Below are 19,863 nucleotides of genomic sequence, written 5' to 3'. Positions count from 1 at the left end.
TTGGACCTGTACTCACTTCTCCAGACCGCCCTGCACCTGTACTGTTACAAGACAAGGCTGGATTCTGGAAGTGCATTGCACCTCTAAGAAATTGTCCAAGTCTGCAGGACAGCATATGTCTCAAAACAGTGTGGCTGTATTTGAGAACCTCTCATTTGTACTTTGAGCTGGAGTAAAAGAGTAAAAGTTTTCCACAAAAAACCAAAGCAATGTAAAATCAAATATAGCTCCCTGCCTTTAGAGAGTAAGCAGAAGCAGACGGGCTCTCAGCAGTTACAAAGTTCAGTGACGCAGAGGGTGTCTCTGTGTGTATTCAAAGGATGTCACCACCAGGGGTTCACTGACCATCTTTCATACATTGTCGGGACCAAACATAACCCCCCACCTTTACTGTACATTTACATGTGCGCAAACATATTCTGGTTTTAAACTAAACTATCAGACCACTCTACATTGTAAAGAATGCCTGCGGGCATCCTGACTGCAGCTGTACTTATTCGGCATGAACCAGCTTTACTCACAGAACACCCCAGGAGCCGCATGGCAGTAAATTAGACAACAACTCAACAGCCAAAAAACAATGACAAAAGGCAAAAGGAGAACTGTCTTGTGAACACAGACACAGCAGGAGCTCAGTGCCTAGCTTTCATATTTGAGAAGGTCCACAGAAAACATTTTCAGATTTCTTCCACAAAGATGCTTTACAGGCACGCTTGATCAAACTCTGCACAGTAAAATCAGTTGAACTGGTCTGAGATGAGATACATGCCACCATGCTGTGGCTTCTGTAGGAGGACTGTTGTGGTGCGGGAGAGAACAAAGAGCCCTGTGAGATGAATATCGGACATTTCACACTCCACCCTAAATTTAAGATAAGCAAAGTATTCATCTTGGTTGGGGAACAGATGCTTTGTCTTGAAAAGAGTTTGGCGACCTTCTAAGGCTTAAGTTCACAAACGCATTCCATAAAAAACAGATCCAGTTTGATTTTCCCACAAGAAGATTTGTTCATAAAAGACACTAGAAGCACTCAGAGGAAGGCGGCTGTAGAGGCTCCTGTCTTTGCTAAGCTCGTGGCCTTCAGATTTGCTTTGGTAAAGACATGAACACAAAACAAAACTGGGGATTCAGGTGAAGTGAGGAGGCTTGTGTTCCATGCTAGCGACAGTGAGAGGAGGGCAGAGGGGAGGGGGGAAGGGGGGTGCAGGGAGACAGTAAGGTTGAAAAGTGCCCACCTGTGGCTGCTGAGGAATATTTACAAAGCTGGGGTCTCGTGGGCCGACGCTCACAAACCTCTGGGCAGGGGAGGTGCTGGGTGTGGAGTAGGCTGTGAAGGGAAGGCACACATGCATTGAGGAGACAGAAACAGAAGAGCAAAACACAGAAAAACCACACACTAAGTAAAGGCGAATTTGCCGCCCAAAAGACACCACACTGCTGTGTTCCAGTTCCCCCTCTTGGTGGATACATTTTCTTGAGTGCTTTTATACTACATCGTCATAAAATTCAAGGTTGAACAGGTTAACATCTACAGTACTTACTAGTCGGCAGGCTTCACCTGGAGCAGGGCTTCTTTTCCACTTTACAATTTTTAATCACCAGCTGTTAATTATCTCAGCTTGGTGCCACAGCAGGGGAAGGTGTTAAGATTAAAACACCGGATTTTATGTTTTTATTGTATCAATTCTCACAACGATTAAAACCGGAGAGGGAATTCAAATAGCAGTAACAGCAGCACCGTCGTTTGAAGAGTAGCATTTCTAAAAATCGACTTTGGTGATAAAAGGCATGACTGGGTTTACAATTACAATCAAAGTGGGATTGCGGGGAGGATTGGAGCACCTGTTGTGCCCTAACAGGTGAAGATGCTGGACACAGACTGCCCTGTTCTTGGTTGGACCTGTAAATAAACTGCTAGAGAGCTAGCTTTCAAAGTCAAAGTCGAGTTCAAAATCAAATATGTACATGCATTCTGTCATAAAAACAGGGTGTGGAAGAAGCACTGGCTTTGAAAGTAAGAGACTAGAGGATGTAAGTATACAAAGCATTTTATAGGAATGGCAACATTGGTTTTACAGGCAGGAGCATCTGCAATGTTGCTCGAAACAGTTTCTGTCTTGAAGACTCAGAACCACCTAATTCTCTTCTTCCTGGCTTGCCCCCTTGAAAAGTGGCCTTCCAAAACCCTCTTTTACAAATCCAATTGCTGCATCCCAGAATAGAATGAGGCAGACAGATAAACAAGAGCCTTCTGGTTTCCCAGTCTGCCTAGATTCCCTGAACATGCAGGGAATGATCCCAACAAGCTGACGCAACCATGCTTCTAATTCCAAGAGAATGTGGTGTCTAGGGTTCAGGTTCAATCCCGGATATATCTCTCCATTTATTTTTTAATGCTGGAACAAGCTGGATTTTCCTACCCATGTGCATCCCTCCAGTCAGTCCTCAGGCAAGATCACAGCCTTGGCATGACCAGTCAGAAATGTCTAAGACACATGGTTCTCCTCACAATGTGACTGACAAGCTGAACTTACTAGGTGTCCCAGTGGAGACCTTCCATTTTCGAATGTTTTTGTTTTTAAAAATTGAGCATATGTTTTCATTAATTAGAGATGAGCTGCCGACAAAAGAAAAGTGACTGTTACAATAAAAATATCTGACACCGGCTGTAGCAGAAATGATCAGTACACAGCACCAAATTGACATCCAACTTTGATGCAAGCTGCAACGAAGCAAAAACGGAAATACTATAATCCTCAAAAGCCTACAACTGTACTAAGCATCCAACATTGTGTCACAATTTGTAGTTTTTTAAGAAAGACAGATATTCTCAAGGATAGGCTGGCATTCTCACTAAAATATTATTTGAAAGAGCAACTCTGTCTGGACACAGGTACAGTACTGAGTCCCACACTGGACCACACTCCTACAACAATTAACACCTCCTGAGCTCTTTCACCACGTGTTACAAAACAACACAAGGAAGTTAGAACACCACACAAATTCCTCAGGATTAAGAGTCCCAGGGGAGAGTGATGTAAGTCTCTGGGCTCATAACTGACCATTTGACAGAAGTCCCCAGTGCAGGCACTCTTGTTGTACCCCATTCTCTCCTGTTCTCCCAGATGCGTAAGTGAAAAACTGTATTAATGGGGGGATATCCACTGCAATGAACCAGCATCCTATCCAGGGGAGGACTCAGGTAATCTTTGTCTGCTCAGTGGTCAGCTCAGTCGGCTCAGCTATGGTAACCAGGATGAGCTCTGACCTCAGAAGACACTGTACCATCTTCTCTGTGTAATGTTTCTTTTCCTTGTTGTATTGTTATATTGGACAGGGCTGTAAAACAAATTTTCCCCATAACAGAGGATGAAAGAGCCTGAACTGTATTGAACTGTATTGTATGCAGGGTCCAGACACCGGTCCCTGATGCTGTGCCACTGGGATGGATACTCACTGGGAGACGTGGGGGAGTTGGCTCCTCCTTCGGTGGATGTGGAGGGGGGTTTGGAGTCTGGCACTGGCAGGGGCACAGGCCTGGCCATTGGCGGAGGGGGCGGGGGTGGCAACATGGGCGTAGGAAGGAATGGGTTGTGCACCTTGCCTTGGCTGCTTCCATTGGGCTGTTCCATTGCGAGAAGAGAAAGAAAAATGATTAATGGTGCCGTGACATAAAACAGCCCAAGGCTGGACACCCACAATTATTTTTCTTAAATCTTACCCCAAAACCCCCCCAACACCAATTTGGGTTCTCTATTCCATCCCGCATAGTGCAGATGAAGATGACACGCATGCATCCTGTGAAACACATCATATCCTGGCTCCTGTCATTCAACTGCTACAGCATCAGCAGCACAGCAGTGCAGCTTAAGGCAACAGAGTGATACCACAGCTTGCAGCTGTCCACTCGACCACCGGGGGGTGCTGTCCCGAAGCAAGCCCGGGACAAACTGGACATTGTGGAGCCATGATGGTTCCTGGCCAGCAAGGTGTTGCTTTGGTGGCATTCAGGCCACTGTATTTTTTAATATCTGGACAACAGGGCCCAATGTGCATTTTCAGCAGATCCCTTTAGTGGTTTAGCCGTTTGGCTCTCAGAAAGGTGTTGAAGGACCAGGAACACTATAATAGGCCACACAGTGATCCACAGCACTGCAGCACATGAGAGTACAGATCAGCCAGGAATCCCTGTAACTTATAATGCAGCTTTAGATCTTTCTGCAAACATGACTGTGGATGTCAAAGGAAAAAAGTAAAATAATGCAAAAATACACAAACTGTTATGCCCCTTTCCTTGATTCTCATATCTCTAGATTCTCATATTGAGGCTAAATGTGCAATGCTACTTTGATGATAAACACTATTACATCTTGTTTTCTTTGTAACCAGCAGACATAGTAAGTTCACAGAGGTTTCTGAGACATAGTAGTAGAGCCCACACAAATGTCTGCACAGAAACTAAATGCATTTGTGAAACAGGATCAGCAATTTCTTTATCTTGGTCATGAACAATTCTGCTGCTGTACGCACTTTCCTGTTCATATTCTGTTACCAAAACAGCACATTTGTTCCAAACTATCAGGTCTGCAATACACAGGTCATTTCATATTGGTGAGGCTCATATGTAGATATAGATAGGCAGACTGATAGATATAGACATATATAGGTAGTTCCACATCTTTGTGTGTATACACAAAGAGAATGACAAATAGATTGGGGATAAAATGAGCAGATGAATATTAAGAATTTAAAACCCTGCTCTGTATTGATTCAGTGTCTAGACACAAATATATCAACTAACTGCAGATATCACACAGGACCTGTGTGTGCGTGTGTTCACATACAGTTTTAAGTGCTTACTCATTTACTGAATTCTGAACCTGGGTGTTTTTTTAAGCAAGTAAGTAAACTATTTTAAACTACCATGAGGAGGAATAATTCTGTGTTACCTTTTTTCGTGTGTGTGAGGGAAAGGCTGTTTAAGGAAAGCGTACAGGACAGACAGAAGACATGCAGAGAGGCAGGTGGGTAGTCAACAAGGCGCAGACTCAGACTAAAGGACTACGACGCTGAGACGGACATTTCGAAATGAGAACGAAAACACAGAAACATAGCGAGGAATCAAAAACGCATGGCAGAAGAGAGAATGTAAAATGCTCATTCTTACATTAAGGAACCCCACCTGTCCAGCTTGCTGACCACTGTCAGGGCAGACAAGTTGGACAAACTCCTTCAGGGTCTCCTGGGGGTGGTAGCGGATGGCTGGGTGGGAGAAGTAGGGGCCGGGTTGCTGAATGATTGGCGACGTCGGGAAATGGAGAGTTGACGGCGTGGCGTGTGGACTCGCTGGAAGAGACGGAGAAAGACAGCGGTTAGTGGTGCTGGGGCTCACTCCTGGCGCACAGGAGCGCTCACACGGACAGGCCATACCTCACAAAGCTGAGGACAAGACAGGAGCTATGGAAAATGAGCCCAGACAAGACAGCACAACATGAGGAAGAACACAAGTGGTCCAAATGTGTGATTCGATCCCACAACGCACCTGGCGACAGTTCTACAAACCTTATGAGGCCCATGCAACTGGACAGACAACTGGAGAGATTTACTACCCTTTATGCCAGGAGAAAGCTAACTCCCATTAACCTCACTGCATTACAGGATCTAATTAACATGAACAGGATCAAACACTTAATATCTGAAGTTGTTTGCTGAAGCCTTGTATCTGCATTCACATATTAATACCCTGTACATCAAAGAAATTGGAGGATGAAGGTGGACTGAAGCATTTGGTTTCCCAAACTACCCTAGAAAAGAATGTGACAGGTAAGCTTCTGTAATCTATAGCCTATAACGTGGACTTTTGCTAGAAAAACATACTGCTGTAATTTGACTAAGACAATTATTGTCCTCCAACCCTAACAAAGTGAATGCAGGAATTATCAAGAAACCCATGCAAAGAAATCTCCCTTCCAAGCCGTCGGGTGACTCTGATCCAACTTGGATCTGATCAGTCTGGGTCCAGCCCTCTCCTAAGAGTCTCAGCGGAAAAGCTGGCCTGCGGGGGGGCTTGCTTTGTATAAAGGAAACGGCCAGATTTTCTGCATTGCTCCTATGCTTTTGGAGATCAGTTCATTGTTACTGAGAGCCCACCCTCCTCCCAAACTAATACAAACGAAAATAAGCATAATTTTGGATACTAATCAAATGAGCTTTTAAATTAAATTAATGGGTACAATTTGCAAAGGAAACGTCAGAGGAAACTTCAACTGCATACCAACAGTAGATGGAATAATGGAGGTATAGGACTACTCCAGTCCTTTTTAGTAATACACCTGGGATAAGAAGGGCTGTGGCAAAATTTTACACAGAGGCAATATTCCCCAAATACACCTCCAGGAGATGTCAACCTGTCTTTTTTCATTTTGACATACAACTTACAACAATGATTTGCCAATTTCTGATGAAATCAAATGACAAATATTTAGCACACCTCTTCCAACTACAGTATCAAAAGCTCCACAGCAGGTTTCTGAACTATGTCCAGTCTGAAAGCACAAGGAGCCTCTCCCCCCTGAGTATCTGTCAACCGTATCTGCAAAAAAAGTTCTTCGAATAGATTTGCATCTCTTGTACTGTTTATAGAAAACTTATGTCCGTCCTTCTATCTGATCTTTTTTGTTTGGAATTATTTAGAACTATGATACTTGCCGAAAAGGTTTATTATTAGGAAAATCTTGACGGAACAACTGAAAGTTCATACAGTACATCCAAATGATCCCAGCTCCCGTCTTGACAACAGGCAGTGTTCATGGGTGCATGCAAAGAACTGAAAAGAGCTATAACATGTGCAAATCTGTATGGAAAAGCAGAACAATTCCAAATTAAAGTTAGGAAAGGATTAATTAAAGGGAATGTCCTCTTCTTAATTACAATGACCCCGGACAGATCAAAGTTATGCATTTGTCCGACATAAATGTTGCTCGTCAAAAGTATCAGTCAGATGTCTTATCTACACTATAGTACCACTGAGTGCATCCGACTGAAACATCATCTGGTGAGGTTCTTTCCTGTGTCAGAGACTTAACTGAGAGTAAACCAATACTCATACAGGAGTAGTGACCTCATAATGTCTGTAGTGGCTTCGTTGGGAATTGTCATATTAAAACTGAGTATACTCATGCTGAAAGGGAAATAAATCATGTGTAAGATGCTTTAAGTTGAGATTTCTACATTCATGAAATTCTTCAAAAAACATACATTTCTGAAAGTAAGCTTCTGGTAAATTATAATGGCCTGCGTGACTCAGGATTAGCTGCACTTAAGTAGTGGATGAAGTCTGTCCCCTCCTGCGTGTATGGCAGAGGGAATCACTGGGCTGTACAGTATGTAAGAAATTATTAGCAGTAAGTCTTGGTGGTATAAAAAAGCATACACCGGATCCGGTTATGTTCCTTCATTGGATTTTAGAAAGCAAAAACTCAAAAAGTGAGGAGGCTCAAGTAAAGACGCTGGTACAAAATGTTCAGGTCATCATTTTTTTTTCCAGCTGATATAAAACCGATACACTCCAGCAACGGATAATGAATTGATATTGCAGATCCTACCTCCGTGCAGCGTTTGTGTGAGATTGACAGCCTTTTAATGGATTGAGGCTTATCAAGTATTTAATTGTAACCGGCACAATCTAATTACGCCGTTCTTAATAGAGGTAATATTCGGTTATTGGTTATTAGTATAATGCCCAAGACGCGAGGCCCGGGTCCTTAAACTGTGATATATTGCAGTGGAGTTAATAAGAGCCTGCGTTTCCATTTCCAATATCGGTGTTGTGCTTTCTTTCAGGGGAGATGGTAAGCTGATACTACATAAACATTGTTAAAGCCACAGCTCTTTGCTACAGTAATTCACTTAGCTTTGCTGTGATTTATGGCTCTGTCAATAGGGGGTGGCTGGAAACCCTGGATGCTCAGGCTGCTATGCAGGCACCGTATTTACAGTAATAATAGAATGGATGGGATTTTTTTTTGCCCACTCTTTTCTTGTCCTGTCTTTTGTCTGGAGTCAGGAATGTGAACTTCAGCCAGAGAGGGGGAGCACCAGTCACCGACAAGGGGAGGGCCAAGCCCAGCACCCAGACTCTTCTATTGAATTCTGGCCCAGTCTGGGTGCCTTAGAGCAAAGAAGAAAAGTATGGAGAGCTGTCCTGTAGCCGGGCCAGCCCAGAATCAAAGAACTGGAGCCGGGCCACTCAGTCAATCTGCCACAACAGCCCCGCTGCGTGATAATCTATCGCCATCTCACAATTACACTGCGTCTTTCAGCGAGCTCCCATTCCCCAGCAGCTCACACTTTAGGCCAAACTAAACCCTCAAAAAGGCAATAAACAGAGGTAGGCTCTCTCGTGGCCTGGAAAAGCAGCAGCCATCTTGGACCGGCACACTCACCACACAACAGTTTGAGGAATGAAACAGGAAATTAATTTCTTTTTATTTTTCCTTAGAACTCGACAGGGTTGAGGGAAGTCACAGCCAAAATATTTTTATTGGTCTGTGCTTAATGCAGCCCTAACAACATGTCGCATAGACAATCATTTGAGATAATATCACCAAAGCCACATTACAGCCATTTAAGGCACCAGCAGAGTTATATCCGTTTCTACAAGGAATGAAGGCAAGAGTTTAATAACAGTGCCTGCTTTCCTTCAATTGTGTTTATATTTGCGGTTTACACAAATCTTAATTCACTTGCTGAATACAATGTGTAGATTTTATCTTTTCCAGATCAGATAAAATTGGACAGGAGTTTACCAGCTCAGCAGATGGTAACTGGCCATACTACAAATGTTATGCATTAAAAGTCTGCAAAATAGCATACTGTACATACAGTACTGCATGTACCCAATACATAACAACAGAATTTACTTTGCCTAATTTGTAATGTCTTCAGTCTATCTTTTTCATTCATGACAGAACACTTTTTCCATGTTTCCAGCAATAAAGACATACTGTAGGCTGTTAGACGTGACTCCTTCACAACACTTTCACAGTTTGGCAGTAAAATGAATTCACGTTGTGAGTTAATCCCGAGGAACCTAGTGTTGCCAGAACAGGTAGTGTGCAGGTGGACTGGGATGGACATAGTCAAAAGACGAAAAAATAGAAGATTAAATCTATAGTAAAGATGAAGATTATATTTAACCAGAAATGTAATTCATTAGGGGATGGCTACCATCTACTGGCATACAGTACATTTTATTATGTTTATTAGGAAATGCAATTGTTTTTTTTTGTTTTAAGTCAGGGTTAACAATGACTTTACATACCTTCTTTGTCTTTTTCTCACACTGAGCTTTGACTGAATTGAGAAGGGGTTCTAACTGTAGATCCATAAATCCTGGACCGTGTTATTTTTAATGCTGTTTAAAGATAAAAGTATCCATATCTGACACAAAGGCAACTTGTGTTGGTGGAAAATTTCTGTTCCTCAAGAGACAGAAAGAGAGTCGAGATGATTGAAGCCTCTCTTCAAAGGTTGGGTCGCAGCGAAAACATTTGACTTTTGTCGCACTTCCTTTGTTTTGAACTGGCAGTGCACATGCCCACGGCAGTGAGGTCTGACGTCTGTGACCATGTGTGCCCCAAAAACTTCAGTCAGAGGGCTTGCACAAATCAGGGTAATAAAGCTGATAGGAGTGTCACCTCCTTGTAGCCTGTTCTCATTTGATCTCAGAAGCTAAGCAATGTTGGGCTTGAACAGAACTGGAACGGAAATCCTCCAGAGAAAAGAGTTGCTGTAGGTGGTGATGGGGGACCAGTAGGTTGTGCTATTCCACCTGGAGCAAAACTTTTCTGAAATAGGAGGTGGTGTCCTTCAGAAGAGGTGCAAAAAGGGGTGTCCTAGGCAGTTGTTCATTTACGACACTATGACACTTTCAGTAGGAATAGGGTTGTAACCCAAGTCTTGGCTCAATTCCAGTCCAGAATTACACAATCTGGAATTCTTATAGCAGACAAAAACATTCAGCATGTTGTATTTCAACTATTTGTGTTCATTTTTACTAGGTTGTGAACTGGTTGGTTCCATACAATGGTAAGAATCACCCTCCCATGCATTTCTTATCAGTGAGAAAATCTCACAATACCTGAACAGCTCATAACTAATAAACACAGCAATGCTGCCCTCGGGTTATATAGGGAGATGTGATATGGGAGAGTTCAAACATAAACAACAGAACCTGCTCGCCTCAGGGCCTCGTTTACCTCACAACCGTTACTTAAAGTGTTCAAGAGCAAAAGAACCAGTACAAAAAGATACCAGAACCATGCGACACAACGACAGAAGCAGCACTCAGCGACAGCACTGCGAGGCCACAGGTGCAAGACAAGAGGGCTGAGGACACACTGGCTGACTCGCCTAAACCACACAGTGCCTGACCAGCTCTCAGATACCATTAGGGGGCGTCACAATCAAACTGACTAGTGACACAGCCCTGAACAAACCAGCGATGTTGAGACTCTAGCACTCATCCTTAGGTCTCAACAATCACCTTTAAAGGCTGAGCCACTTTGAAGATAGCAACAGAATTACTTCTGGCTGTAGAGTATTATCCCATATATTTTCTCAGAGTTTTTTAAATCTATTTGACCACTTTTTGTTATATTCATAAAGACTTTATTATAGCTAGCTATTATCATTTTGAAAATTGTTCTATGGTCCTCTGGGGTGTGCATTATGAGAGTATATTTATTTGGTAGTTAAACCAGCTAGGGTCTTAAAATCTCAACATACTGTAGCACAGTGATACAGTATCCCAGAGCAGCACACACCCTGCTGAGCCATTCTGCTTGAACAGCTAATAGCACTGGGTCCACTAGGGTGGCTCTGCAGTGTAAGTACTGCAGTGCAGAGAAGCACACAGAAACACCAGCCCCACATTAGATGTGAATGACTGAGTGACTAGGATCTCTACAATCTGCTAAATGGGTAATTCCTGAAATTCCAGTAGAAAAGCTTAAATATTTCAAGGCCCGACTACTTACGGTCCAGCACCGATGAACAACAGTACCTCTTCTACTATTAAGCAATTCTCTGACTGATAAGTCAGTCTGTCATACAGACAGTCAGACTTACTTTGCCAGTTTCAGTACTGAACTGGTGGAGCTGCCTGTCACACTTCATGATGTCATCTGCCACCTGACTGTCGCAGCACAGCCTACCAGCTTCAGCAATATGGGTACATAGCTTGTTCCATACTCCCCCCACCCTTTGTGTAAAGACACCCACCCAGTTCTGATTAGCACATTTCTTCCAGGCATTTCTTCCAGCTTCTAGAAAGAAGCATGGCTGTGTATCTTGTTCCATGCTTCTACAACCCCTTGTATAAAAAGTGCCTATTGTTCTTAGTTTTAATTCCACTCCACTGTCATTTCTACCTGTGTACTTTAAGTTTGGTTATTTATCTAAAGACCAGGAAGTTTCAATGTATTCCTCACCCTATATTAATGAAATATTAATGTAAACCATGAAACAGGTGCTCTGTGATTCAATTTAAAACTTCTCTGGAAACAGACAAGGCTGACAAAAATCCAGAATCCACCACTGAGAAAACTACGAGAAATCAGTGGAAACAAGAAGTGTGCACAGTATGAACACAAAAGACAAATACAAGCTCTAAAGCTCTAAAGCTTGTCTAAATCTCTACTGCTGAAGCGTCCAGTTTTCTTAACGCTTCCCACTGCTGATCAATCGTGAACACCCAAGGCGAGACAATCAGTCGGGCTCAGATCCCCTAATACAGTATGTGATCAAAACAGATGGGATATCAAAGCCGCCTTTCCAGGGAGTTGCAGAGACTCCCTTCCTATGAAGCAGAACTACTTCTATCCCCACAGGAATCTTTAACAAGTGCTTTTCCCCTTGTCACTCTGCTCAGGAGAGAGACACACCTTGGGACCCGTCAGAGGGGGGGGGAAGTGAACCCCACACACACTGGGGCACCCACTATGGGTTTAATAGGGCTGTTAGTCAGGAGTTTACGGCGTAATTATTGGGTGTTACATGAAATTCAACTGTGGTGTGGCAGCTCTTTATGAGAGGCTCCCAGTGGGTGGCCTGCTCGTTAATCTGAGACCAACGAGCAGCTTTGACAACAGATATGTAAATGATAATGACGTCTGAAGAGGCTGTTTTAGACAGCTGGCTGGAGCTGCCTAGCTTTTCCATTGTGGCCCGTCTGTATGAGGGCAGCATGGCTCATATAAAAGGTCCAGGATTAGTTCCACTTTGCAAATCTTGTTGGTTCACTGCTTCATGCCTTACTGCCAGGCTTCCTGAAGAAGATATAAGGTACCCTGGTGGCTATGCTTAAAAAAACAAAACCTCTTTTTCTGCTAGCAAATATGTTGTCAGGACCAGGTGCAAACAGGTGTATTCTCTCATCCACAATTATGTACTGTATCAATTGGATGAGAGAATATTTTTTCCTTGAAATGTGAAATAAAGCAGACAAATTAAGTTGGGATTTTTCATTCCACAGAGTACAACTGAAGCTCACTGAAGTATTTCTTCTGAAACACCACGCCACCTGCAACACAGTGCCTCCCATTGCAACACAGAGGCATTGCAGCCCATCAGCACCGATTCCTGTTGTGTGGCTTTTGTTAGTCTTTAGTAGTTAGTCCTGGTGTGGCTGATCAGCACCGATACCGTACTAACCTCACTTGACAGACACAATCACATCATTCCTGTTGGTAACAGTTTTAGGTTTAAAGAAAAATAGGAAATTTATGTGTGAGATTTTGCAGAATATACAGAGTTTCATGCATGTTAATGTAAACAAATGTTTGCAAGGCAACCCTTTAAAGTTCTACAGTGGTGATTTTGTGAAGGCTTTAGACATATATACTGCATACAGACTTGGAAATGCAATGCAAATTAAATTAAGCAACATACTGTGCAGTAAGGTTAATTTTCGGAAGATACACATCTGTTGTATTGGATTCTGTATTGCTCTGAGGAAGAGATGGTAATCAGATTGATTACACATTCTTTGTTGTCGAATAAAGTTGTGTGAGCAGCACTATTTTGTATCCGTTGGAGAAGGCGACAGACACAAATCAAACTGCATTCACAAATGCCACTGTAGGCTGTGTGTGCATCAGTGAGTGAGCAAGAGCTCCTCAATGGCAGTGACCATCAGGGAGCATTAACACATGCCAAACAGTTCTGCCTTTTCTATTTGTTTTGTTCTGGGATTTCTACCACATGCGATTTGGGGAGCGAAAACAGGGGGCAGGCTCCTCATAGGGGCACACACAGTAGAATTTGGCAGATGTGCTGTTTCGTCTAACTACCCTCGATCCATAGCTCAGGATGAGTGGTCAGCGCTTGACCTTCGGTACTGATCCACTCCTAGTCCAGCTGCATCCTCACGCTGGCAGCACAACTGGCAGGAGTTGTAGTCAATAGCCCCGGGCCTTGTAACTGGAAGGTTGTGGGGTTGAAATTGCAGGTGGGTCACAGGTGCAGGTGTTACACCTTGGAGCAGTATGGACATGGGTACTTATGCAACTTCTTTTGAATAAAAATGTCAGACAAGCAATAAAAGTGTCAGACAACTAAATAACAGCAACCCGCAGATACATACTGTAAGCACTTTGCTAAAGGGATATAAGGGGATAAAAATACAGTCAATCTCAATGATACAGAATGCTGCTATATTACTGTGTGAGTTTTACTGATCGGAATGATCTCTCAGTGTCACAGGGCTGAAACCTCCCTCAGTGTATCTCAATAGAGAAGAAAATCTCTTTTGTAAGAACTCTCTTTTTTATGGACGACACATAATATCCCAGTTTGTGAGTGATACAACTGACATTAGCTAATCCTGCAAGCCCCAGGCTTTACCTATCTGGGTCAAAATTTTATGAGATAAGCAGGGTTTAATCTTCCAAATGTGTACCTTCTTAGCTTAATATGCTCTTTGCACAGCAGATGGATGGGAGAGCCAGTGTGGGCCAGCTCATTTCAACATTGCGCTCTGGTCATCAAGCCCTGCAAGTTTATGTAGACTCAGCATAATTAATATTAGACAGAGCTTATTTGCAAGCTTTTTATCAATAAAAAAATGAATGGTTAATATGAAATTACATGTGGACTTCCAGGAGGGATGAAAAATGGGAAAAAGACATGTGTTGTCTAAATTCATCGTTAAGCTTTTCTCATTCCCGGGAAATGTTTGGATAAACATCAATGTTCTCAGCAACATTTTGGGGGCTGCTGAATAAAGTTAAAAACTCTGTTTTGAGCGCTGACTTGTGCCCACAGTCAAAGCTCAGTATGGTGCTTAGGTGTCTGAGACTGGAAATTTGCCAGTGCACAACTGCCTGTGAGTAACTGCATTGGGTGGCTTCAAAGGTAACCAAAGGTACTTGCAACTGACCCAAAGTAAAGACACAATGTTTTCAGCTCTACTGTTAGCAGAGTGACAAAAAGCAGAAGTTCATGCATGCTTCAGATGAGCTGTTTATAGAGTCTTTATATGATCAATGCCCAATGGTCGACTGTTGTTATATGTATATTTCTTTGTTGCTCCAGAGCACTGTGGCAAAGAGTTGGATATCATTATAAATGATTGATCAATCTGCCCTATGCTAGCTGAACTGGAGACGTAAGCTATGTAAAACTGACCAACTGGTGACTCCAAAATATCCTGTATTAAAAGAGAAAACTAATTGCCGGATTTGAAAAATAAATAACACTGTACTTTTTTTTACAGAGAAAACAAAAGCCTAGCATTTTAGGCTTTTGTAGCATTACTATATATCTAACTATATTTAACTGGAAATTATTTCTGTTTTTTTGTAACAATTCTGAGATTTATTTTAAAAGAAGGTTTTGGAATAAACTACTGTAGGTCTTACATGTACAGTAACTTTTATGACATGAAAAAGACTTTATAAAAGCATGACGTACACTGTCTGTCAAGAGGTGTGTGACATACATACAGTATGCTCACACTCATCCCACCTGCTGGACACCCACTGAAACTGAGCAGGAGGACTGTGATGAGTACGTTAGTCTATGTGGAGCCAGTCAGGATCTTCCCTATCTGCTCCTGTGTTGCACATATCCAGCCAGGAATGGCAGCTTCAATTCAACTAGACTCATTCCATGAAACTGTACACAGAATATTTGCTTTAAATAATAATACTGCTACTATGACTGCTAATTTACACAGCTGTACCTCAGATTGCAAGAGGTGATTTCAAACATGTTTTGTACTGTTTTTAAGTTCCTTGTAAAAAAAAGCAGTAAACACAAATTCCTTATTGGGTTCAGATGAGGAACCAAGCCCAAATGCTGATCAATAAAGGAAGAAAATAAAAGCTGCAAAGATATCCATCCAGTCTGCTGCTTTAACAGAAACCACAGGAACAAACGATACCTTTACAGATCAGGCTCAAAGCTGGCAGTACAGTAAACAACAGGTCTAGGCAGGAGCACAAACCTGTGAGCTACAGTACGTGTGTTTTTTAGAAATGCCAGCATTCCAGAGTGAATGTATGCCACCACACTGATACCACACAAGCATTGAGATACACAAGAGAGGAAGCTTATTTTAGATTAAATAACTAAAAACGAGCAGGCCTTCCCAGTCTCACTGGCTTTTTAGTTCTGCTCTGTCTTCTGTTGTCACTCATCAAGCGGCCATTTTCTAAAACCATTGGCTTTTGCAATGAAAAGTTTTCAGTCAAGCGAAGCTATTTATACTTACCTAAACCACAGAGGAAAGCGAAACAAAAATGGAAAGCCACCATAGAAAATAAGCGTTTCCAGACCTTGGACGATATACATACCTACTGCATATACTGTATCCGGGCACCTGCCATTGTTTGATGAGCATCAATGGTAATGGTACAATTTTGGGATTGTTGCACAGCATATCTTCTATGTCTGGCCCTGCGTGGTGTACAAGGCCAAGCTGCCAAGTTAGCAGGTATGGTTTTGTTTGTTCCACTCTGTGCTTTGCATTGTGCTGCAGCTATATTACCTCTGCAGGGTGTCCAGGCTGCTCAGCTTAACATGGCAGGGCTCTGTACTGTATATGTTTGCAAACACTGCATTGCATTAGGAGACAGCTCACAGAATGGCGCTGGGCTCTGGGACCGAACTTGTCCCACCAAGGCGACTGCGTACTTTCTGACCAGCCGGGTGTGGCCAGGCCCACAGAGGACCCGTGATACTGGGGGGGGTCACGGAGGTTTTGGGGATGGCGGGTGGTGGGGTTGGAGCTGCTCGGAAGACCTCACCTCTGGGTCCTGTAATGACAGGCCGATGATGGTGTGTAAATGCCGTTCTGGGGGAGGTGGTCTGCGAAGGCACGGGACTGCTGAAACCAGACTTCTCTGACTTCTTTAATGTAGTAGGCGATGGCATTCCTGGCAAGAATGATTGATAAGTGCAATTTAATAATGCAAGGTCATGGAGAGACAGGCTGTGCAATGTGAGAGAGTGGGGTTCTGAGAGAGGGGCGGAGGAGGTGGGGGGATGGAGTGAGAGTGGGACAGCAGGGAAGAGGGGGCTTAGCTGAAGGTGGGGCGCAGCGGATGGTCAGTCTGTGGTCAGTTTACTTTCGAGTGACGGGATAAGAACAAAAACAAAAAAATAACAGTTATCGTACTGTTGAAGCTTCTGTGGTTCGCATAGCGAATCACAAAAATGTCTGGCAATGTTTAACGCATAAAAAAGTTAGATGTGTATGAAAGAATCTGTATCTTGAGCAGCTTCTGATTTACCTTTGAACTTTTTTGTCCTGCCAGTGCAGTTTCTTCATATGAGTGAGGCAAAAGCCTATTGTGTCCAAGGTTGTGAAATCAGGGCTCTGAAACGGGCTACGGTGATTCACGAGGGAGTGCCAAATCGGTCTTTATCGCAAGCACTGAGCCACATGTGTTTTACCTGAGTAAAATATGAACGTTAGCACTCTTAACTGGAAACAATAAAACAAAATGAATTGGAGAACTGATTTTGCAGTTGTGTGTAATTTATCGTATCACTGCCTTTTGTTTGGAAAAAGGAAATAAATGAAAAGCTGGTGCACAAATATGAACACCAGCAGAAGCATGCTGTCCCATTTATTTGCCAATGCTTTCCTTGCATATGTATGAAATAACTGAGATAGTGAAAAGATTTCCAAAGTTTTAGACTGTGATATAAAATGAAGATTGAATAAATATTCTCTTGATACAGAAGTCATACACATTCTTATTATCTGTACTTGACAGTGAAGCTAAAAACAGGTGCACTCAGTTTTTGGAATGATTAAATACCTTATATATATATAACATGTAATGTGGACATCTGTTTTACAAAAAGCATCTTTATTTTAAATGGACGCAGCTTCATGACATATGGATTGGCAGTAACTTCAAATTACTCCAGTTCTCTTAAGTAGTACTGAAGATTTGACAATTAAATATTTTATGGAAGTTAATTAAGTGGCTTGCCTCATTCAATTTTCCAAGCTGATCAAGAACGCTTTTTAAAGCTGGTGGTGTGTGGAAACAGGTTAGTGCTCTAAAGCTTGATTGATAGTACATTTGTATGGACAGGTCTCTGTCAAGACCTCAAAATCTATCCTGACTAGGACACAAGGACTTTATAGGTTTGACCATCAGGCTCAGAAAAAAGACAAGTGTTGTTTTTGTCAGGATTTACCCTGTTCATATGGGATTAAATGCTTTGTACACCTTGACAAAGTACTTTTTTAAAGTTTTGGTTCAGGTATGGTACAACCATACCTGAATATAGTTATATATTCTTTTGACTACATAATTTTACTTGCAAGAGCATCATCAAAAGCCTGTTTGATGCCTCTATGATGTGTGAGTTTCTCAGTATTGTATGATAAGGACAGCTACTGTAACTGTACAGGATATGCGTAATGGACTTGTGAAACTCAAGACATACAGTATTTTACACATTTTACTGTTACTGTTAACATAGGAAAAAGAAGTGCTCAAGGATACTGCGTATTATTAATACTATTATTAAATGGGTGAAAAACAGAACTGATTTTTTAAAATACTCAGCATTTCTTCCTTGTAACTAAAAAAATATAGGGAAAAAAATAAAGAAAAAACTGACCACAAGCCCAACGTCATCCATGTGCTGATGTAGTTGAAGTAAGTGAAAATGAGGGAATTTGGTAGTGAGGGGGAAGGAGCAGAGAGAGGTTATGGCAGAGAGACAGGTTAGGCAATGCAAAAGCAAACAGCATCATTCACAGTCTATGGTGCTCTGGCTGCTTTACAGTAAGTAACACAATTCCAACACTCTCTACATGGGTTAATAACAGGAGAAAGTCAGTAAGGCATGCAAGAAAATGTCATCAGGATGTGCATCCCAGGCTGTTTTTTTCAACTTACATCTTCTTCTTGAAGAAAAAAATGCCATTGACATTCCCAGGAATGTCAACTTGTTTAATGAATGTAACATTGACCAGGACAATCATTTAGCGCCATTCACTGCCCCTAAACTGCCCTGTTAGGCTGCTCATGGTCTGAAACAGACTCAGTGACTTATGCAGCCACTTACACAGTGAATCCATCCCAGTAGGGGTTATCATTTTGGCATTGGAGGATACCTGAACAATGGAGCTAAATGATGGCTGTGCACCATAAAAATCACTTCACCAAATAAAACAAAAGTCGCATATTCACAGAACCCCCAACCCCCCTTCCCACCCATCCTCACTGGAAAGGTTATAAAAGATGCGTGCATTCCTGCATTCCGAAAAGCATGCACCACTCTCTGAAGCTGAAGGCTTGTTTTGCAAGCGCCAGTGGAATCCGAGATTCTCGGTCATGTGTGGGAGTTCTGAATGTCTGTGTGTGTTTCATGTGGGAGCCTGCACGTGTCAGTGCGTCTTGCAGATGTGCGGAGAAGTTGAGGGTGTCAATGTTTTGGCATCTGAAGTCCCGTTCCTTGGCCTTGCCTCCAGTTGCAGACTCCAACCCCGCAACTCTCATTGAACCAGCAAACACAACTCTGCTGATGGAGTGCATCCAAGCAACTAAAGGATGGAAGATCTCTGCGGCTTTTTAGAAAGGACTTTGCACTGAAGACGTCTAGAGAAAGATGTCAGACTGTCTTGGCTGAGATTGCTGGCAGCAGCAGCAGAACAGTAACCTTTCTTAACATTAAGTGATTTGGAAATGGGATGAAGAGGTATTGGAGGTACTGGGGACAGGACTGAAAACAACACAAAATATGAATAATTCACTCACTCCCAAATGCTAATAAAATGGAAGCACAGTCATTTATTTACCACACTCTGTGAGCTTCATAGTTAACCAGAAGCACATGGACAGCTTCTGTTTAATGAGAGAGCCCAGATACCCGATAATTCTGAGATCCACTCTAGACTCCTCCTGCTGGATGCTTATCCTGTTGGGACTGCACGTCTTCCACATTACTGATATAAGCACACCAGAAAATACTCATACAGTCATTCTGGATGAGATTGAAAATGCAGCCTTAGTGAAAGCTGTGTTCCATCTTATTCCTTCCCTTTCAGTGCCCAGTCGTCACAGCAAACCGCCTTTCCTAATGATCAGAATGAAACATCTGGGGAAACCCACACTGGCCACATATGAAACGACATTTTCAATGGTGATGAATGACAACATGAAGAGACCTGCTCAATCTCTGGGAACTGTTTCCTCAAAACTATGCAGCCCTTCTTGTTAGGGAAAACCGGAGAAGCCATCAATCAGAGTCATTTAGAGCTTTGTATATAAAGTGGAAATCATTGCATAACAAAACTGGGACATTCTTCATCTTTTTTGACACATGGTTGAC

At 42.5% G+C, this 19,863-nt stretch overlaps 1 protein-coding gene across 10 annotated transcripts in view; it reads right to left on the bottom strand.

The window, feature by feature from the left end:
* nfia (nuclear factor I/A) overlaps window positions 1–19,863 on the bottom strand; it is a 205,887-nt gene that overhangs the window by 20,835 nt on the left and 165,189 nt on the right. For 5 of the 10 annotated variants that reach the window (XM_088927539.1, XM_088927543.1, XM_088927540.1 and 2 more), the window contains 4 exons: window positions 16,311–16,439; window positions 5,168–5,346; window positions 3,458–3,623; window positions 1,236–1,327 (listed from right to left, as the gene is read on the bottom strand). In XM_088927539.1, coding sequence (XP_088783665.1) covers window positions 1,236–1,327; window positions 3,458–3,623; window positions 5,168–5,346; window positions 16,311–16,439 — 566 coding nt within the window. The remainder of the gene's footprint in view (window positions 1–1,235; window positions 1,328–3,457; window positions 3,624–5,167; window positions 5,347–16,310; window positions 16,440–19,863) is intronic. The other 5 variants (XM_088927545.1, XM_088927547.1, XM_088927541.1 and 2 more) reach the window with 4 other exon arrangements.

This window comes from Atractosteus spatula, chromosome 11, assembly GCF_055471065.1.
Source record: "Atractosteus spatula isolate fAtrSpa1 chromosome 11, fAtrSpa1.hap1, whole genome shotgun sequence".
NCBI lineage: Eukaryota > Metazoa > Chordata > Actinopteri > Semionotiformes > Lepisosteidae > Atractosteus > Atractosteus spatula.
The sequence above is the reverse complement of the archived record's forward strand: the minus strand, read 5'-3'. Positions and strand labels throughout refer to the sequence as shown.